Genomic DNA, 16652 nt, shown 5'->3' on the forward strand with positions numbered 1-16652 from the left:
AAATTAGCCAGGCGTGGTGGCACATGCCTATATTCCCACCTACTAGAAAGGCTGAGGTGGGAGGATGGCCTGAGCCCAGGAGCTCAAGGCTGCAGTGAGCCATGATCACAGCACTGCACTCCAGCGTGGGCGACACAGTGAGACCCTGTCTCAAAAAATAAAGTCGTAGTGGGGAGGTGGTGATAATACTACCTACTTAATAGAACAGTCACAAGAAAAAATAATATACCTAGGACAATTCCTGGAATAATGCAATTATTAGGTTGGCTATTAAAAATGCTAATATAGTAAACAAATGTTTAATTAGAATCTTACGCTACCTAGAAAAGTTCCTAGTTGAGGCAAATATTTTCTATTTCTATTGTATCTAGTAACCTTTATAAGTGAAATAAGATGGGTGACCTTTTGATTATATATCATTCATACCAGTAAAACTGGCATTTGGGATAATGGGTCAACATTTTAAATGGAGGTCAGTAAGAAATGAATTCCCTTCATTTAAATTGGGTTAGTGGTTGTCTTGGGATGCCAGTAATAGCATTTGTTTCTGGTCTAGAAAGAATCTGTTCTGTTACTAAACAATTTTAAAATTGTACTTTGGGATCACTCAGCTGATTCCAACAGTAAAGTTACTGCCCCCCTTTCAAAATAGTCTCACATTCCATACAATTAGCCTAAACTTATACCTCAAGTTCAAAGTATACTACTTTAGATCTTAATGTGGATGAGCACTAAATATAAGGCAATAGCTACATATACACTTCCATTTTAAACAAACATTTTGAGAATGATGGTGATTAAAAGAAGGAGAAAAAAAAGTGAAGCAGGTTAAAAAAAAGGAAACAGGGAAAAGAAAAAAGCTTTAAAATCAATAACTCCAAAAAAACAAAACTATTCTAAGGGGAAAAAAATTCCATATATGTTTATGAGATAGTATAAGTGTTCTTTTGCATATATTTGCTTAACTCTTCAGCCCCATCTCTGGCTGGCTTTGACTTTCGCCTCTAAAACACAACCCCATCCTGGGCCTAGGGCTCTTCATCCACCAGTTACAAGATTTAGCTGAGGTTAAGTTAGCTCCTCTAGAAAACTCCCATGACACTTTAAAAGCTGGGTTATATATCCCTCCTATGAACTCTCACAGTGTATCTTCTGAATACAGTATTTATCACACCGTATTAATATCAGTCTATTTATTTTCTTACTATTGCATCTCTAGTAGAAGTGGATGGCTAAATGATAATTGTTAAAAAGTAAATGTGTTGTACAATTATAACTGAGGGGTTTAAATCTTTTACTATGTCTCCCCAAAAGTTTCAGAAAATGTTAGTTCAGAAAAATTTCAAAAAGAGAATATTGAATAGAAATGTTTTGTTATGTACTTTGTGTTTTCCACAATATCAAATACAAAAATGTTTTATTGTGTACCTTTTATTTTCCAGAATACTACTTTAGCCAATAGATGTAAATAAGTGAATCCGTCTTTGTTTACACGTTTTATTAATAGTAAATGAGTTCTTCCCTCCCAGTAAATATATACCGAATATATATTTAAAGAAATATCAGCCTAAATTGGCAACAAATTTTTAGTCTACCCACAATCTTCAGTCCTGACCCTCATCCCAGTACACAGCACTAACACATAGCAGGCCTGTAACAGATAATTTGTTAAATGAATAAGCCAAATAAACTTTTTAAAGCATATGACTAATATCTTCTTATATTAATTTCATTACCTGCATATTCATAAAACCAAGCCAGGCACTTCTTGCTTGAAAAATGTTCCTCTCCACTTATTAGTCTAGCAGGGGGTTGGGATCTGCAATAGCTTAGAAAACACACAGACGCCTAAGATTTTTATCACATCTCAACTCTTAGAGAAAAACTAAGTTCAAAATTAACTACTTCCACTCACATTAAACAAAGGTTTTTTTTTTCTTCGGTTGGCATTGTTGGAAAAAAACTGAAGTTGTTAAGTAATTGCAACTTGAAACAGTAGTCTATACATAAGAATTATCGGCTAACAAAACCCAAATACCTTTTCACTCAGTATCAAAATCCAAAAATATCAGTAAGTTATTTCCGCACATTTTAAAAGACTACAAAGAAGTTCAACCTAGTAGGTGGGAAAGTATAAATATTTATTTTGATTCTATTGATTTGCATAGAAATTCTATTTGTGTGTAATAGATAAATATTTGAAAACAAACGCTTACAAAGTATATTTTGATACTTAATGAATCAATATTTCAAAATAAAATGTTATATTAAGAGTTGTTTTATCACCTAAGCTTAAATAGATTTTTAAAGATAAATGATGACTTAGGACCTAAGGGTATATTAAATTACACAGATTTAAAAAAAACAACAAAACACTAAAAGTTAACAATAGTCCAAATAATTGGGACAAGGCTATTTAATCCTAGGTTCTGTTCATTCTGTTTCATTTTTTTCATAAAATCATTTTCATTGTTTTTCATAAAATAACTAAAATTTGGTAAGTTCAAAATGGCCTCTAGAATTTAATGGCCTTCAGAGAAACTTTTTTCAAGGAACTCAAATAATTACCCTACCACAATGATATAGAAATGATAGAACTTCTGTAACTGAGTAATGTAAAGTAAGAGTATGATATTTAAAAATTTAAATTGATAGAGCAAAGTATCACCTGAGTTCTAATAATACTGCCTGCTCAGCTATCTTAATGTACTTAACTTAAATAATTTTAATACATTATATACTTAAGATGGCCATGAGATATAGTACAAAAATGAATAATAATTTGCCTATATCTTATAAAAATGTGAGCTACTAAAGTAACCATGTCAAATTCTAATGTTGACAAACAAGAGGTGTATGTATCATCGTTCACATTAATAGCCTAATACTCCATAGACTCCTTTACCAAAACACAGTAATGAGGGAAAAAAGTCGACCAATTACAAAAAAGAAGATGCAGACTATGTAAGTCATCTACCTCACAGTTTAAGCAGATCTCTCTTTAAGGAGAGCTCTATCATTATTTCCTTCTTATAATCCTGGCTACAGTCTTCTTTCAATAGTAGCATCTGAAGTTGTCATATCAAGTGCCAACCATTGATGAAAAGGCAGCTAATATGGTTATTTTTTTTAAAAAAGCATTTCTCAGTCGGGCGAGGTGGCTCACTCCTGTAATCCCAGCACTTTGGGAGGCCGAGGCGGGCGGATCGCGAGGTCAGGAGTTCAAGACCAGCCTAGTCAACATAGTGAAACCCCGTCTCTACTAAAAATACAAAAAATTAGCAGGGCGTGGTGGCGGGCGCCTGTAATCCCAGCTACTCAGGAGGCTGAGGCAGGAGAATCGCTTGAACCCGGGAGGCGGAGGTTGCAGTAAGCGGAGATCGCGCCACTGCACTCCAGCCTGGACAACAGTGGAAGACTCCGTCTCAGAAAAACAAAACAAAACAAAACAAAAAAACAAAAAAACCATTTCTCACACCAAAATTGCAGTTTTTTTGTAGCATAAATTTTGCTGTGATGCCTCCATGATATGCTACAAGGGGATCAAAGAGCTACTACTATATAGTTCTGCCTTGTCTTCTTTCTTACCAGTAGGACAGAGTACAAGAGCTCACAAATTATTTAATTTATGCTGAGAGCTAACAGCGTCCTGAATGCTAGAAGACAAAAAGCATGCAGGGCCTTTCCAACTCTGCACACAGGGACTTGGCATAGGTGAGGCACTATACTTCCAGAAAATGGGGCTCCTGCAATTTAAAAGGCCTCCTGCTGGGACCTTCCGGGTTAGGCCACTCCAAATACTAAATATGGAGGCCAATTATAGCATACAAGTTTTCCTTTCTACCATTCCCAAGACAGTTGTCAAGATTCCTTATGTTCTGCTTTCTTTACACTCTACAAAGAAATTCTAGAAGTGACCCTTCTGCGGATATGTACTCACTTCTAAGTCTAGAAAAAGGCAGAGGAGCGATACGGGAGTAGGGGATCGAGGGTCGGTTGTGGGGTGGGGGTGGGGGGAAGCGCAATTTACATATGCATCTGTTCCCCACCCTGCAGGGCACGTAGACTCTTAACGTGGGCGGCTCTTCTAGTCTCTCCATAAACGCCAGCGTGCACACACTCGAACACGAGGTCGGGTCGGGCGCGGAGACTCGCGGTGTTCGGCACCTACAGCCTAGCTCGATCAAAGGGGCCTCACCTGTCTCCAGCCCCAGCCCGGCAGGCCGGGCCCGACTCCTTTTCCTCCAGTTGTCCAGCAAAGGAGGGAGGAGGGAAGCTTGAAGGGTGGGGGGAGATGGTACCTGGAGATTTTACACTTTTTGAGGCCTCCGTCTTCCGCTACTGCTGCTGCCACCCCAGGGGATTTTCTCTTCTTCTTCACCGGCATCTTCCGCCCTCCCCGGCAGGGTGGGCAGGGGAGCCGGGGAAGGGGGTCCCTGTCCGCTGGAAGCCCCTCAGCGCTGGCACCCAGTTCCCAGAGACAGCAGCAAGCGGAGGAGCAGAGTCGCCAGCCCGCACCGGCGCGGCCCAGCCCGGCCGCCGCCCGCTCCCAGGTATCCTCGTCGTCTTTCTCTGACCGGGACAGGGCTGGCTCCTCGCCGGTGGACACTGCGGTTCGTTCTCACCGGGAGGAGATAACGCGGACAGCGCGGCAGCTCCACCAGTCACAGCAAGCAAGAGGCTCAGCCTAACCCGGAGGCGAATCGCTAAGGCCCGGAAGTGACGCAATCGCGGAGCCGGTCCCGGGAAGGGGCGTGGTTCCGGTTAGCCTCTGCCACTCGTAGGTAGGCCAGGCAGAGCGAAGCTGTCTGACCCGTCGACTGCGGCAGTCCGCGGAATTCTGTATCCTGTCCAGGGTATCCTGACCTTTCTCATGAAGCTTCTACCGCGCTCTGATGCTGGCAGTCACCGCCAAAAAGTAAAACTACTAATACTTTGCAGTTGACGTTAAAAACAACCTGGTAAAGTAGACCAAGTTCCACTTCTGAGCTCTTCCACACGATAACCTCACCTGAAGTGTTCCCACCCCGTAAATGCATTGTCACCCTGTGTCTTGCGTGGTTTTTTTATGGGCCTGTGATCAGCCACCCACTCCCCCTTCTCCCTACCTTTGCATATCACTTTGTCCTGTATTGAAACTTAGCTCTGCCATTATTTCCACAGAGCTCACCTCTCCGATAAGAGACAGTAGGTGACTGCGACTCAGTAGAGAGAAATTTGGGGGACAGTTCTAAGGAGCCTCCCCCTAGACCTTACTACCCAAAACACACTGTAATCTATTCATCTCCACTTAGGTGGAAATACTGTTTTTAAATAATGGTTATTGTATGTAAAGACATAGTAGAAAGTCGTTAGTAATTCTGTTGGTAAAATAAATTTATCTCTGCAAACCAACTGTGATGGGAGAAAACTAAAAGTCTTTGAGTAATAGTTGAAGTGGTTCCTGTGAAACTGCCCTCACAATGGCACCCTAATCTGGTCAATCCGAATATCATATTTCCTTAGTGTTATTAATTGGTTCAGGATGGACACATACTCAGGCCAGGCCAATGAGTGCCAATGACACAAAATTGAACCACCAGGAAGCAATTTTATTTCCTATGGATTTGAACCAGAGAAGGTATGGAGAATGAAGCCAAAACTCAGAAGAGACCAGTATCAAGCAGAAAAATAGAAAAACCAGGATGTGATTATATGATATGAGCCCAAAATCCATGATATGCCCTGGAATTTTCACTTATGTGAAGCAACAAATTTCACTATTTTGCATATTTAGTTCAATTCTCTGTTACTTAAAACCAAAAGAATGTCAAAGTATATGATCCTTCAACCCATTTAAAAATGCCTGAGGCCAAAAACAATCAAAACAGAATCAGATAAAGTCTCTAAATAGAACTACCATCTACAAAAAGTACAGGACAGAGGAACATGTTAAATACCCAATGCAATCAGCAATATCTAGACGTCAGAAAAGTCTACAGGACAATGACCCAAATTCTGCAACAAATTATTAGGACGAGAGGAGAGAGAAGGAAATTAAAAGACTTAAAGGATATGTCAATCATTTTCAGTATGCAGTTCTTATTTGAATTTGACTCACACAAACAGTTTAAACAATATTATAACATCTCTGTGGCAATTGGAGATGTTAATGCTGGCTGGATATTTGATGAAATTCTAGAACATGTAAAACTTATTTATAGCAATGGCATATCAGTGACACTTGGGGACAGGGATGGAGTAAGTCGGGGAAGACTGACTGCAAAGAAACACAAGGGAACTTTTTGGGTAATGAACATATTCTATGTCTTGATTGAAGTAATAGTATATATACTTGTCAAAATTCATTGAATTGTACACTTAAAAATTGATATTTTTATGCATATTCTTCCTAAATAAAATTTATATAAAATGTGTAAAACAAAACACAAAATAAACGATAATGACAAAACTATTAGAGATAGCCAAGCTTATTTCTTCAACTGGTGAGCTGCAAAAGCTAAACAGCCCCTTTTCCCAAGGAGGACCAAAGAAATGGAATAAAACCTAAAGGATAGAAAGAAAGATCTCAGAGGATGATGTTAAAGGGGTGTCCTTCCACAGAGTAGAATCAGGGCCTGATCAAAGAGTAGGGAATTTCATAATGCCTGTCTTGCGGGCTACCAGCATTGCTATAGACCAAAGACCACTGCACATCTCATCTTCTGTTCTTTTTTAAATAGGAATTTTTTTATTGTGATAATTGTGTCCCCTCTTCACCATTATTTATTGGGCGAGAGTGGGAAGTAGATTATTGCTTCTTAGTTCATAGGCCATTGGACCATAAGGAATCACTTTCAAACTAAGGAAGACCCCACTATACCTGGAAATCCTGGACATTGAGCTGAATGCAGTGACTGGATAGGAGCCTACTCACACCCATAGAATACTCTGAGAAAAAGACAAAAGGCTGGATCTATGTGTGGTATTCATTTAGTCTATCTATTCAAAAAATATTTAATCATCACTTCAACCAGGAGCTTTACTGGGCTTAAGAATATAAAAGGCAGACATGACTCCTGCAATCATGGAGCTGCCAGTCTGGAGGGAGAAATACAGTCATGCACCACGTAATGACATTTTGGTCAAGATATGCATATGTGATGATAGTCCCTTAAGATTATAATACTGTATTTTTACTGTGCCTTTTCTATGTTGAGGTATGTTGAGATACACAAATACAATTGTGTTAAAATTGCCTACAGTATTCAGTACAGTACCATGCTGTACAGGTTTGTAGCCTAGGATCTATAGGCTGTACCGTATAGCCTAGATGTGTAGTAAGCTATATCATCCAGGTTTGTATAAGTACACTCTATGATGTTCACACAATGATGAAACTGCCTAATGACACATTTCTCAGAATGTATTCCTGTCAATAAGCAATATATGACTCTATGTATGCTATCTGCATTTAAGAGAATTATATGAATAGGAATTAGGGTTCATAATCTATGCTTGTCAATGATATTAAAGGGATGGCAATTTCTGGGTCATGTAGACCATTCTCATCCATCTACCTCTTCATTCTCTTGTCTGGTCAGTACCTTCTGCTACTGCCAAAACTCCATTCCCAAAAGTTGGCTCTTCATCATCCCAATTACTCTCACAAAGGGGCATATTGATAGCCTTGCTACCTATGAGAAGTATAGAAATGCCTAGTTATGTGGCTTTAATATTTTCCGCTGCTCACCAATGCATACATAGTGCATGATTTTGCATCAAAAAGATGCCTCTAATACAGAAACAAACTATGACAGAGTACTGTGGCTCTCTGGCGTGCAGTAGAATTTTTTAAATGAAGGTAATGACAAGGAAAGGAGGGATGAAGTAGTTACCTCAAGCAGAAGCCTGTGTGTTCTGGTTTCAGATCCAAAGAAGACACTCAAGTGACTTTAGGAAAGGCAGATAATTTCCTTTATCTTTCATCTTATCCTACTATTATACAGAAGGATGTAGGAAAAAAACAACAAAAATAATACTTATGCTGAATAGGGAAGTAATTAAGCAAGAAGACTGAGACCCAGTTCTATTATCTATTTGGCATCTTGGTCACATATACATCCCTTAGCTTTTGGGAGTTATAAAACAAAGCCATGAAAAACATCTTTTAAAATAGTTATATCTCTGTCAAGGTATCCAAAAATAGTACTCTAAGATGTGTTAATTTATATATTCCGTACATAGTTTAGTTTTTCTTAACACCTCTTTAAAATAGGACTTTCCTACTTGGGAGAATAACAAGCAACACAGACATTAAGTGATTTATGGGATGCCGCGTTATTGTGGTCCTGGATCTGTGCAGATGCTCTCCCTTCCATATATTAATGTTGATTTTTAAAACAGCATTGTAGTTAAAAATTTTCTGAAATGTTTTCATGCACATAAATCTACAGAAAGATAACTCTAAGAGAATAGTAGAAATGGGATGTCAAGACAGGATTTTTTGTTTTGGCATTTCAGTATAGCCTACAAGAACTCCTTGTGTTTTAGAGAGGCCCAGAGGTGCAGAACTGTGTAACACATGACACTTACCCCCTACACCCTAAAGCGGTGTGCCAGACCACATCAATTTTAGCTTGGCTGTGACTGTGGTTCACTCTGGGATCTAGACTGAGGGAACAGTCACTACCTAGAACACTGCTTGTCATCATGACAGAGAGAAAGAACAACATGGTAAACCCCATGCTGCCTCTCGAGGATTCTGCCCCGAAGTGACACATTAATCCTGTTCAAGTCATATGGCTACACCTGAGGTCACGAGGGCAGGAATGTATAATCCTCCTGCAGAGAGAAACATCAAGTAAAGGTAAATACAGCCTACTACAGTAAGAGACTGGACTGAAATTTTGTTCAAAGCATAGGGAAAAATGAGTTCACAGTGCAGTTTTAAAGAGGCAGTAGGAAAAAGCATAAGATTGGTTTCGGCTTATACCTCACCGTGGCAGTTTATATTCTTCAAAGGTGGTCACAGCAATATCTCTCATCCCGCATATTCTAGAAACTTACCATTTCCTATCAAAAAGTGAAGTCTAGTTGAAAAAATAACCAATATTGGTTCATTCATTGTGGGAAATGTACCATACCAATGTAAGACATTAGTAATAGGGGAAACTGGGTGTGGGATATATTAGCAGTTTCTGTAGTATCATTGCAATTTTTCCACAAAATTAAAACTCTTCTAAAATAAATTATTAAAAAGTCACAGTGAATGGGAAAAAATAAAATTTAGAAAATAGTAAAGTACAGCAAGAAAGAGTAATGATTCAAAGGAGCTGCCTAGGTTGGATGCTTTTGGAAAGGTAAGAATCTAAAAAATTCTGGATGTGGGATCATAGGTAGAAAGCAATGTCTTGTATATCAGCTGGCCAAGGACAGAGCAATTTCAACTTGAAACCTAACCAGGAAGACTAAGAACAAGTGCTCAGGTGGGAAATTGTATTAAGCAGTACACCTGATTTGCTTTCCCATATGTGAATATGTACCCCAAATGAAGAAAAGTAGTTCAGGCCAGGTGCCGTGGCTCATGCCTGTAATCCCAGGACTTTGGGAGGCCGAGGTGAGTGGATCACTTGAGGCACGGAGTTCGAGACCAGTCTGGCCAACATGGACAAAACTCTGTTCCTACTTAAGATACAAAAATTAGCCGGGCATGGTGGCGCATGCCTGTAATCTCAGCTCTGCGGAGGCTGAGGCAGGAGAATCTCTTGAACCTGGGAGGTGGAGGTTGCAGTGAGCCAAGATCATGGCACTGCACTCCAGCCTAGGTGACAAAGCAAGACTCTGTCTTAAAAAAAGTAGTTCACAGAACCAAAATTACTGGCAGAGGTTGTATTGTTTTGATGACTTGCTGCAGAGAACTCTCTTTTTGTTTGGATGAGATGGTAGAGAAGACCAAAATTGAATGGAGACAGCTTGCACTGGGTATGTTCTTAAGTGTAGTTTCCTAATTTTGGTATTTGCTGAATAGGCATTTATCACACTATACACTTCCAAGACACAACATTGGAAAGTGGCATAGTGTAAAGGGTTTGTTAAAATAAGAACCACCATTAGACTGATGAATTTCCTTTTTAACTTTGCAAACTTGATAAAACATTTAACCATGTTGTGACTCAGTTTTGTTCTTTGTAAGATAAAATAATAATACTTGCCTTGTCTAGACATCACAGCATTGTGGTGTTGAAAAAAATGAGAAAATAAATGTTAAATAAATGTTTTGATAACAATGTTATCAAAATTGCTAAAGGGTACAAAACCACGTATCAGTTGAGGTCTTTAGAGTACATTTAAAAAAATCAAATTCTGTATTTAGCAAGAGGATATATTTTGAAGTATTTTACAGAATCAAAGGAAGGCGTTGCAATGAAGGAGATATGTAAAAGGAGTGAGTTGTCTTGGTTTTTATCCTCACCCAAATTCTGATAATGGAGCTTTCTTATCTATATCACTACCACCTTTTTGATGACTTCATCTTTAGTTGCAGGGATATTAACAATAACCATGTTTTCAGCCATTGAAAATAGGGTCATCTACACTGGGCAGTTTGAATGGGATTCAGCAAATTCTTGGGCCATGGCTATGCATGACTTCTTTGGAAAATCCATAGGTAACATGTGAGCAGTTATGGAAAGCCACTGGTGAGGACCACTCAGCACAGAGAAGATCAGTTCACATGATTGCAGCAGAGGCAGTTATTCTTAGAAAGGCAGTTAATGGTCTGCAAAGAGTTGGACATTTATTTGGCACCCACCTTGCTCTCATCTCTGACAGTGATAGTGTTGGTGTCTCTTGATGCTGATGCTGCTCCTCATTATGTGTTCCTCAGAGGCCTATTCCCTCATCTCTAGTTTCACAACAAAGACCTCTTCCAAGTTCAAGCCCTATCCAACTTTTGAACTCTATTTCTAGCCAAGATGACCTTCAATTGTTATGGCATAGCATCTGTGATCTTCCTCTTTCAGGGCCTGAACTTGTAATTTGCAAAAGCCTTCTTGTTTATAAAGAAAACATAGCTTATGAGAATCAACAGTTTTTGGTTTAAATAGCATTTTTAAAAATATTGTGGTATTTCAAGAGTATGTTTTTAAAGTAAATAGTAAGCCAACTGTATTTCTTTCCATTTCTGATTTACAGTTTATAATTTTCTTTTAGATAATGACACTGACTATAATGATCATGAGCAAGAATATAGAGAAAACAAAAATAGAACAAAATATAACAATTCTTTCAAGATATTATCTCTCTATAGGCTAAACAACTAGAGAATTCTTAGATAACTTCACTGAACTCTTTCACATTTCATATGCAGTTAAGGCTTCCACTGCACATCCTTCTGATACAACCTATACTTAGGACCAGATGCATAATTTGTGGGACTCAGAACAAAATGAAAATGCAGAGCCTCTTGTTAAAAAAATTATGTAGTGCTCTGTGAGGACCCATCATCAAACCAACTGAGAGGACTTTTTAAGCATGATGCCCTGTGACATTGCACAAGTTGCATGTGCATAAAATCTGCCCTGCATACACTTTAAAAACAAGTCAAGGCCCGATTGACCTCTAGGTTCATTCAATGGAACACCAGATTTGTAAAGCACACTTAGTCAGAGAATGATATGTGTTGATAAAGTCATTCTTTCCTATTCCAGGGTACAATAAAGATTACATTTCCCTCACTTGAACCCGGGAGGTGGAGGTTGCAATGAGCTGAGATTGCACCATTGCACTCCAACCTGGGTGACAGAGCAAGACTCTGACAAAAACAAAACAAAACAAAACAAAACAAAACAAAACAAAAACATTTCCTATCCACCCTTGAAGTCAGGAATTGCCATATACATCTGCTGCATGAGACTTCACTCTTTACCTGTCAATCAACCAGATTTAAATAACCCAGGAGATAATTCCATAGTCCTAGGGGATAGTGGAGCTACAAAATGGAAGAGGTCTAGATTCCTGAATCATTACATGGAAGACTGCCTGCCAAGTACCACATTGAATTGTCAAAAGAAGGAGAAATAAAATTCTTATGTTAAGCCACTGAAATTTGGGGGTTGTTATAATAACATTTGCCATACCTTGATTGTATCTGTCAGGACTAGGGTATGTTACAGTAACAAACACTAAAATATCACTATGCTTATCGTAACAAAAGTTTATTTCTTGTTCGTGGTAGGTTACTGAGAAAACCCTACCCATCCAAGCTACTCAGGGAGCTAAACTGATAAAAACACTGTCTTGATTTATGCTTCCATGATTACCATGACAGTGAGAAAGAACTATGGTAAATCATATTGGCGTTTAGTATTTTTGTGTATATGTGATATATTACTTCAACATAGATTTCAGAGATCAAAGCAAGTCATAAGATCATACCTATCTTTAAAAAGAGCGGAGAAGTGCCAAGAAAGAGGAAAGCCAGAAACATTTGTTAGATGACAGTAACAACTACCACATGAATATAGATGTTGGTGCTTAGAATGAAGATGCTGCATGCAGAAACTTAAAATATGTTGTATAGAATTAGTGGTCATGCAACAGGCAGCAAAGAAACAGATTAGTAGGTTGATTATCTAGAGATTTTTAACGTGCCTTGTTAAAATATTCAGTGATACTTCCCAATGAGAAGTAGAAGGGAGACCATTAACCTAGTAAGAATCTAACTCTATGGAAAATAGCTAGGGGCAGAGTGATAGTGTGTATTGGCTACAGTTGTCTGCCTTTAGCAAGATTTACAAGAAAAATATGAGCTCTGATGAGAGCTGGTTAATCTTCTAGAAAGAATAGAAGGATACTAAGGAATCCTAGAGATCAAGGGTCTCTCAGGTTTAGAGAGGCTGACTGCTCCTAGTTTCTAAGTAATGAGAGATAAGACTGAAAAAAAGTTGTAAATGATAAAGGCACTGAAAGATCTCTCAGTTAATAAAAGTGATAGAATCTTTGGGCAAAGCTCAGACTAAGGGTTTTAACCTTGCCATTTAAACCTATTGTTTCATATAGCCTCAGGATAACCATCAAGTTGAGAGAGGGGGACTTGGGTATGAGTAAGCAAAAAGATCATTCTTTGGAATAATATATAGGAAATAACTAGAATATGGAATTTAGAATATGGAACTAAAAGCAAATACATTCGAAAGCCTACTAAGTTTGGAAAATAATTTTATTGTTAAATAAACTATGTGCCTGGACCAAAAAACACTGATTTTTTGAGCCTTAAAACAACTATCAAGCTCCCAGAGTTTCCCCAGAAGGAAGCTCAAATAACTTAAATTTTTAGTTTGTAGGTTGCTGAACCATCAGGAGCTACATTTCAACCTGATGGAAACAACTGCATCACATGGATACCTTAGAGATCCCTCTCTTTTCTCTGACAAAGGACTTCCCCAAACGTGTCTTCATTGACTTCACAGGCCCATTCCTGACAAGAACACTAGACACAGGATAGGAATAATTTCCAGTAGTTTCAGTGAATGTGTTCCTTAAAGGTGTAAAATCTCAAATTTCGTATTTGATTAGATATCTTTAGGGATTAAAGGTGCCAAGCCAATGCTTGAAAAATGAGAATTGTAACCTGATCTCTTTTACTTTAAATTTATCCTGAGCTACCCAGCTGAGTAGGTTGACACTGCCTAATTTTTGATGTTCTATTCTCATAGCAACAAGCTGTGATGTCAGAGAGTTATTTTATCACAGAATCTATCCAAAAAGATGCCAGGCTGTGAAGCAGAAAGTTCTGATTTAATTGCATGTTATTCAACAATCATTTTATGTAAATAAAAATGGAGATGGAAAGAAAGACTCAAAATAACAATTTATGTGAACATCTTTATTAATAGTTGCCATGGTGTAAAAAGCTTTCCCTTCAGCATTTACATCAGTGGGTATGTATTTCTTTTTAAATGACATTAAAGGACATTCAGGCAAGACTACTTCCTGCAAATAACAGATAAGCTAGATAATGCACACAGTAAAGAAAGCAACTTCAAACCATCTAAAAGTATAACTAGCATCATCATAGAGGAAAAGATTAACTAGTAATGTGATTTGAAATTGTTTATATTAAGGGCCTTAACACAGTTTTACTAGCATACTTTTTTATCCTGAATGGCAAAATTAAAAGCAATATCTTTACCAGGCAAGTAATTATCACATAATCTGGTATAAGTGCAACAAATTTCATTAAGACAGCATTACATAAAGCAGCTTTACAAACCAGCAAGCCTTTTGGGCCTGGTAGACCATGTAAATTAGTGAAATGGCCTGGGTGTAAGACAACGGGGTAGGTGGGTACCATGGCTGAAGCCAAGTGCATGCCCTATCTGCAGAAGTCTGGATGGGTTAGATTAGGCCAGAGCAACAAAGAAGCCAAAGAAGCTCAGTTGTTTAGGACAACACAATTTTCTTGCTTGTTCATACTACCTGTTAAAGGTCAGCTGGAGACTCTGTTCTTTGTCATTAGTGCAGCCACTATCTAGAACACTATTGGTTACTGTGGCAGAGTAAAAAGAAAGAGCACAGCTTCTTTAGCTTAGTGAAGCAGTATTTGTTTTTGTTAATTTGAAAAACATTAGGCCAGGCACGGTGGCTCATGCCTATAATCTCTTCACTTTGGGAGGCCAAGGCAGGCAGATCATTTGAGGTCAGGAGTTCAAGACCAGCCTGGCCAACATGGTGAAACTGGTGTATTCTCTACTAAAAATACAAAAAAAAAAAAAAAAATTAGCTGGGTGTGGTGGCAGGTGCCTGTAATCCCAGCTACTCAGGAGGCTGAGGCAGGAGAATCACTTGAACCCGGGAGGTGGAGGTTGTGGTGAGTCAAGATCGTGCCACTGCACTCCAGCCTGGGGGACAGAGTGAGACTCCGTCTCAAAAAAAAAAAAAAAAAAAAGAAAAAGAAAAACATTAGAAAGTGTGGTAGTTACTAGGGTTACTCTCAAATATTCTATAACTCACCTTTTGTGTACAAGGTATGGTTTCACTTACCTGCCCACTTGCAGTAAGATGTGACCATGTGGTTTGCTTGGCCAATGAAATGTAAATGGAAGTGATGTGCAGAAACTTTGGGAGCCAGTATCTACTTTTTCACATGTTCTCTTTTCCCTCAATACCAGTAAGATGTATGGTCAAAAAGCAATGTGACTACTTAAGAGAATTCTTACATAAGGTAACTATAACCACAGCTCAAGAACTAGAAACAATTTTTACTAAAAAGTACTTGTACAGCATGACAAAGCTATACTTTTAAGAATATATATATATATTCCTCCCAAGACTGGTATTCTTTTTATTTTAAAAGATAACAGTTTTAATAACAGTTAGAATACAGTCTTTGCTGTATTTCCTGCAATCCTTGCTATTAATATTTAAATGTATTTAAAAGTGACTTTGATATGTAATTTTTAAAACATAATGAAGCACTAACATTCAAATAAATGATATTTATTATCTGATAGAAAAGTTAAGATTTAAACTATTTAAATATACTGTCTGGATGTTCTCATAATGAAACACAGAAATATTATTTGCAAGAAGGAATGCTACCCCTTGATTTTGTTATCTTCTAATGACTGTTTCTGGTTCTCTTGTTAGAGGAGACAGGTGAAAATCATGCCCACATTATCACATTTCTGGGTATTCTCCCACTTCTTCAATGATAACATCATAGGACATCATTGGGGGAGGGGGTGACAAGAGTGCAGATATAAGAAATATCTTCAGCTACATGTTAGAAACCAATGAAGATTAACACCCTTGCTTACATATCTCCTTCCTCTTTCCCTGTATATTTTCAGTGCAATTGACTGCAGGAAGAATTGGCTCCCTGCTAGACCCAGAAGGAACAGTTAGCAATTACTGACTGATTTAGAAAGAGAGTCAGAAGAAATAGAATTCCTTTTATTCCACAAAGAGTCATAAAAATGTGTAAAGGTAAATATATTTAAGTATTTGAGGTAAATATCAGATTTCAGTGTAGAGAATCATCTTTGTTTGTTTGGGCTGCTATAATAAAATATCTTGGACTGGGTAATTTGTAAATAATAGAAACTTATTGCTCACAGTTATGGAGGCTGGGAAATCCAAGATCAAAGCAACAGCAGATTTGGTATCTGGTGGGAGCCTGTTCCTCCTAGGTGATGCCTTCTATATGTCCTCATATAATGGAAGGGGTGAACAAGCTCTATGGGTCCTCTTTTACAGGGGCACTAATCTGATTCATGAGGGCTCCATCCTCAAGACCTCATCACCTTCCAAAGCCCTACCTTTGGATATCAATTACTCTTTTGGTTAGAGTAGCCTAAATTGCCATAAAAATAGCCCACACAGTTTAATGTACAATGCCTCAAACACAACAAAGGTTATTTCTTGCTTATTTAACAACTGCAGACATTATTCCACTCTGTGATTCAGGATCCTAGGGTCCTACTCTTGGAAAGTTTTGCCATCCCTGTTGCTTTATTGTTATCTGCAACCAGCTGGCAAAAGGTAAAGGTATTCTCACTTCTTTAAAACTTTGCCGTGAAGACGCACACATTACTTCTTCTCACATTTTATTGGTGAGAATTAGTCACATGACCGCACCTGGATGGTAGCCACTTCTTAGCTATGGAAGG

At 38.3% G+C, this 16652-nt stretch overlaps 1 protein-coding gene across 9 annotated transcripts in view; it reads right to left on the reverse strand.

Moving 5' to 3' along the window:
• DCUN1D5 (defective in cullin neddylation 1 domain containing 5) overlaps positions 1 to 4958 on the reverse strand; it is a 30320-nt gene extending 25362 nt beyond the window's left edge. For 2 of the 9 annotated variants that reach the window (XM_063784469.1, XM_063784465.1), the window contains exon 1: positions 4302 to 4708. Coding sequence is in view for 2 of the 9 variants with exons in the window: in XM_508726.8 (XP_508726.3) it covers positions 1737 to 1828; positions 4302 to 4387 (178 nt within the window). In the remaining 7 variants the exon portion in view is untranslated. Of the gene's footprint in view, positions 1 to 1736; positions 1829 to 3940 lie in introns of all 9 variants that reach the window. The other 7 variants (XM_508726.8, XM_009424043.5, XM_063784468.1 and 4 more) reach the window with 7 other exon arrangements.
• Positions 4959 to 16652: the final 11694 nt, after the last annotated feature.

Source organism: Pan troglodytes, chromosome 9 (genome assembly GCF_028858775.2).
Source record: "Pan troglodytes isolate AG18354 chromosome 9, NHGRI_mPanTro3-v2.0_pri, whole genome shotgun sequence".
NCBI classification, from domain to species: Eukaryota; Metazoa; Chordata; class Mammalia; order Primates; family Hominidae; genus Pan; species Pan troglodytes.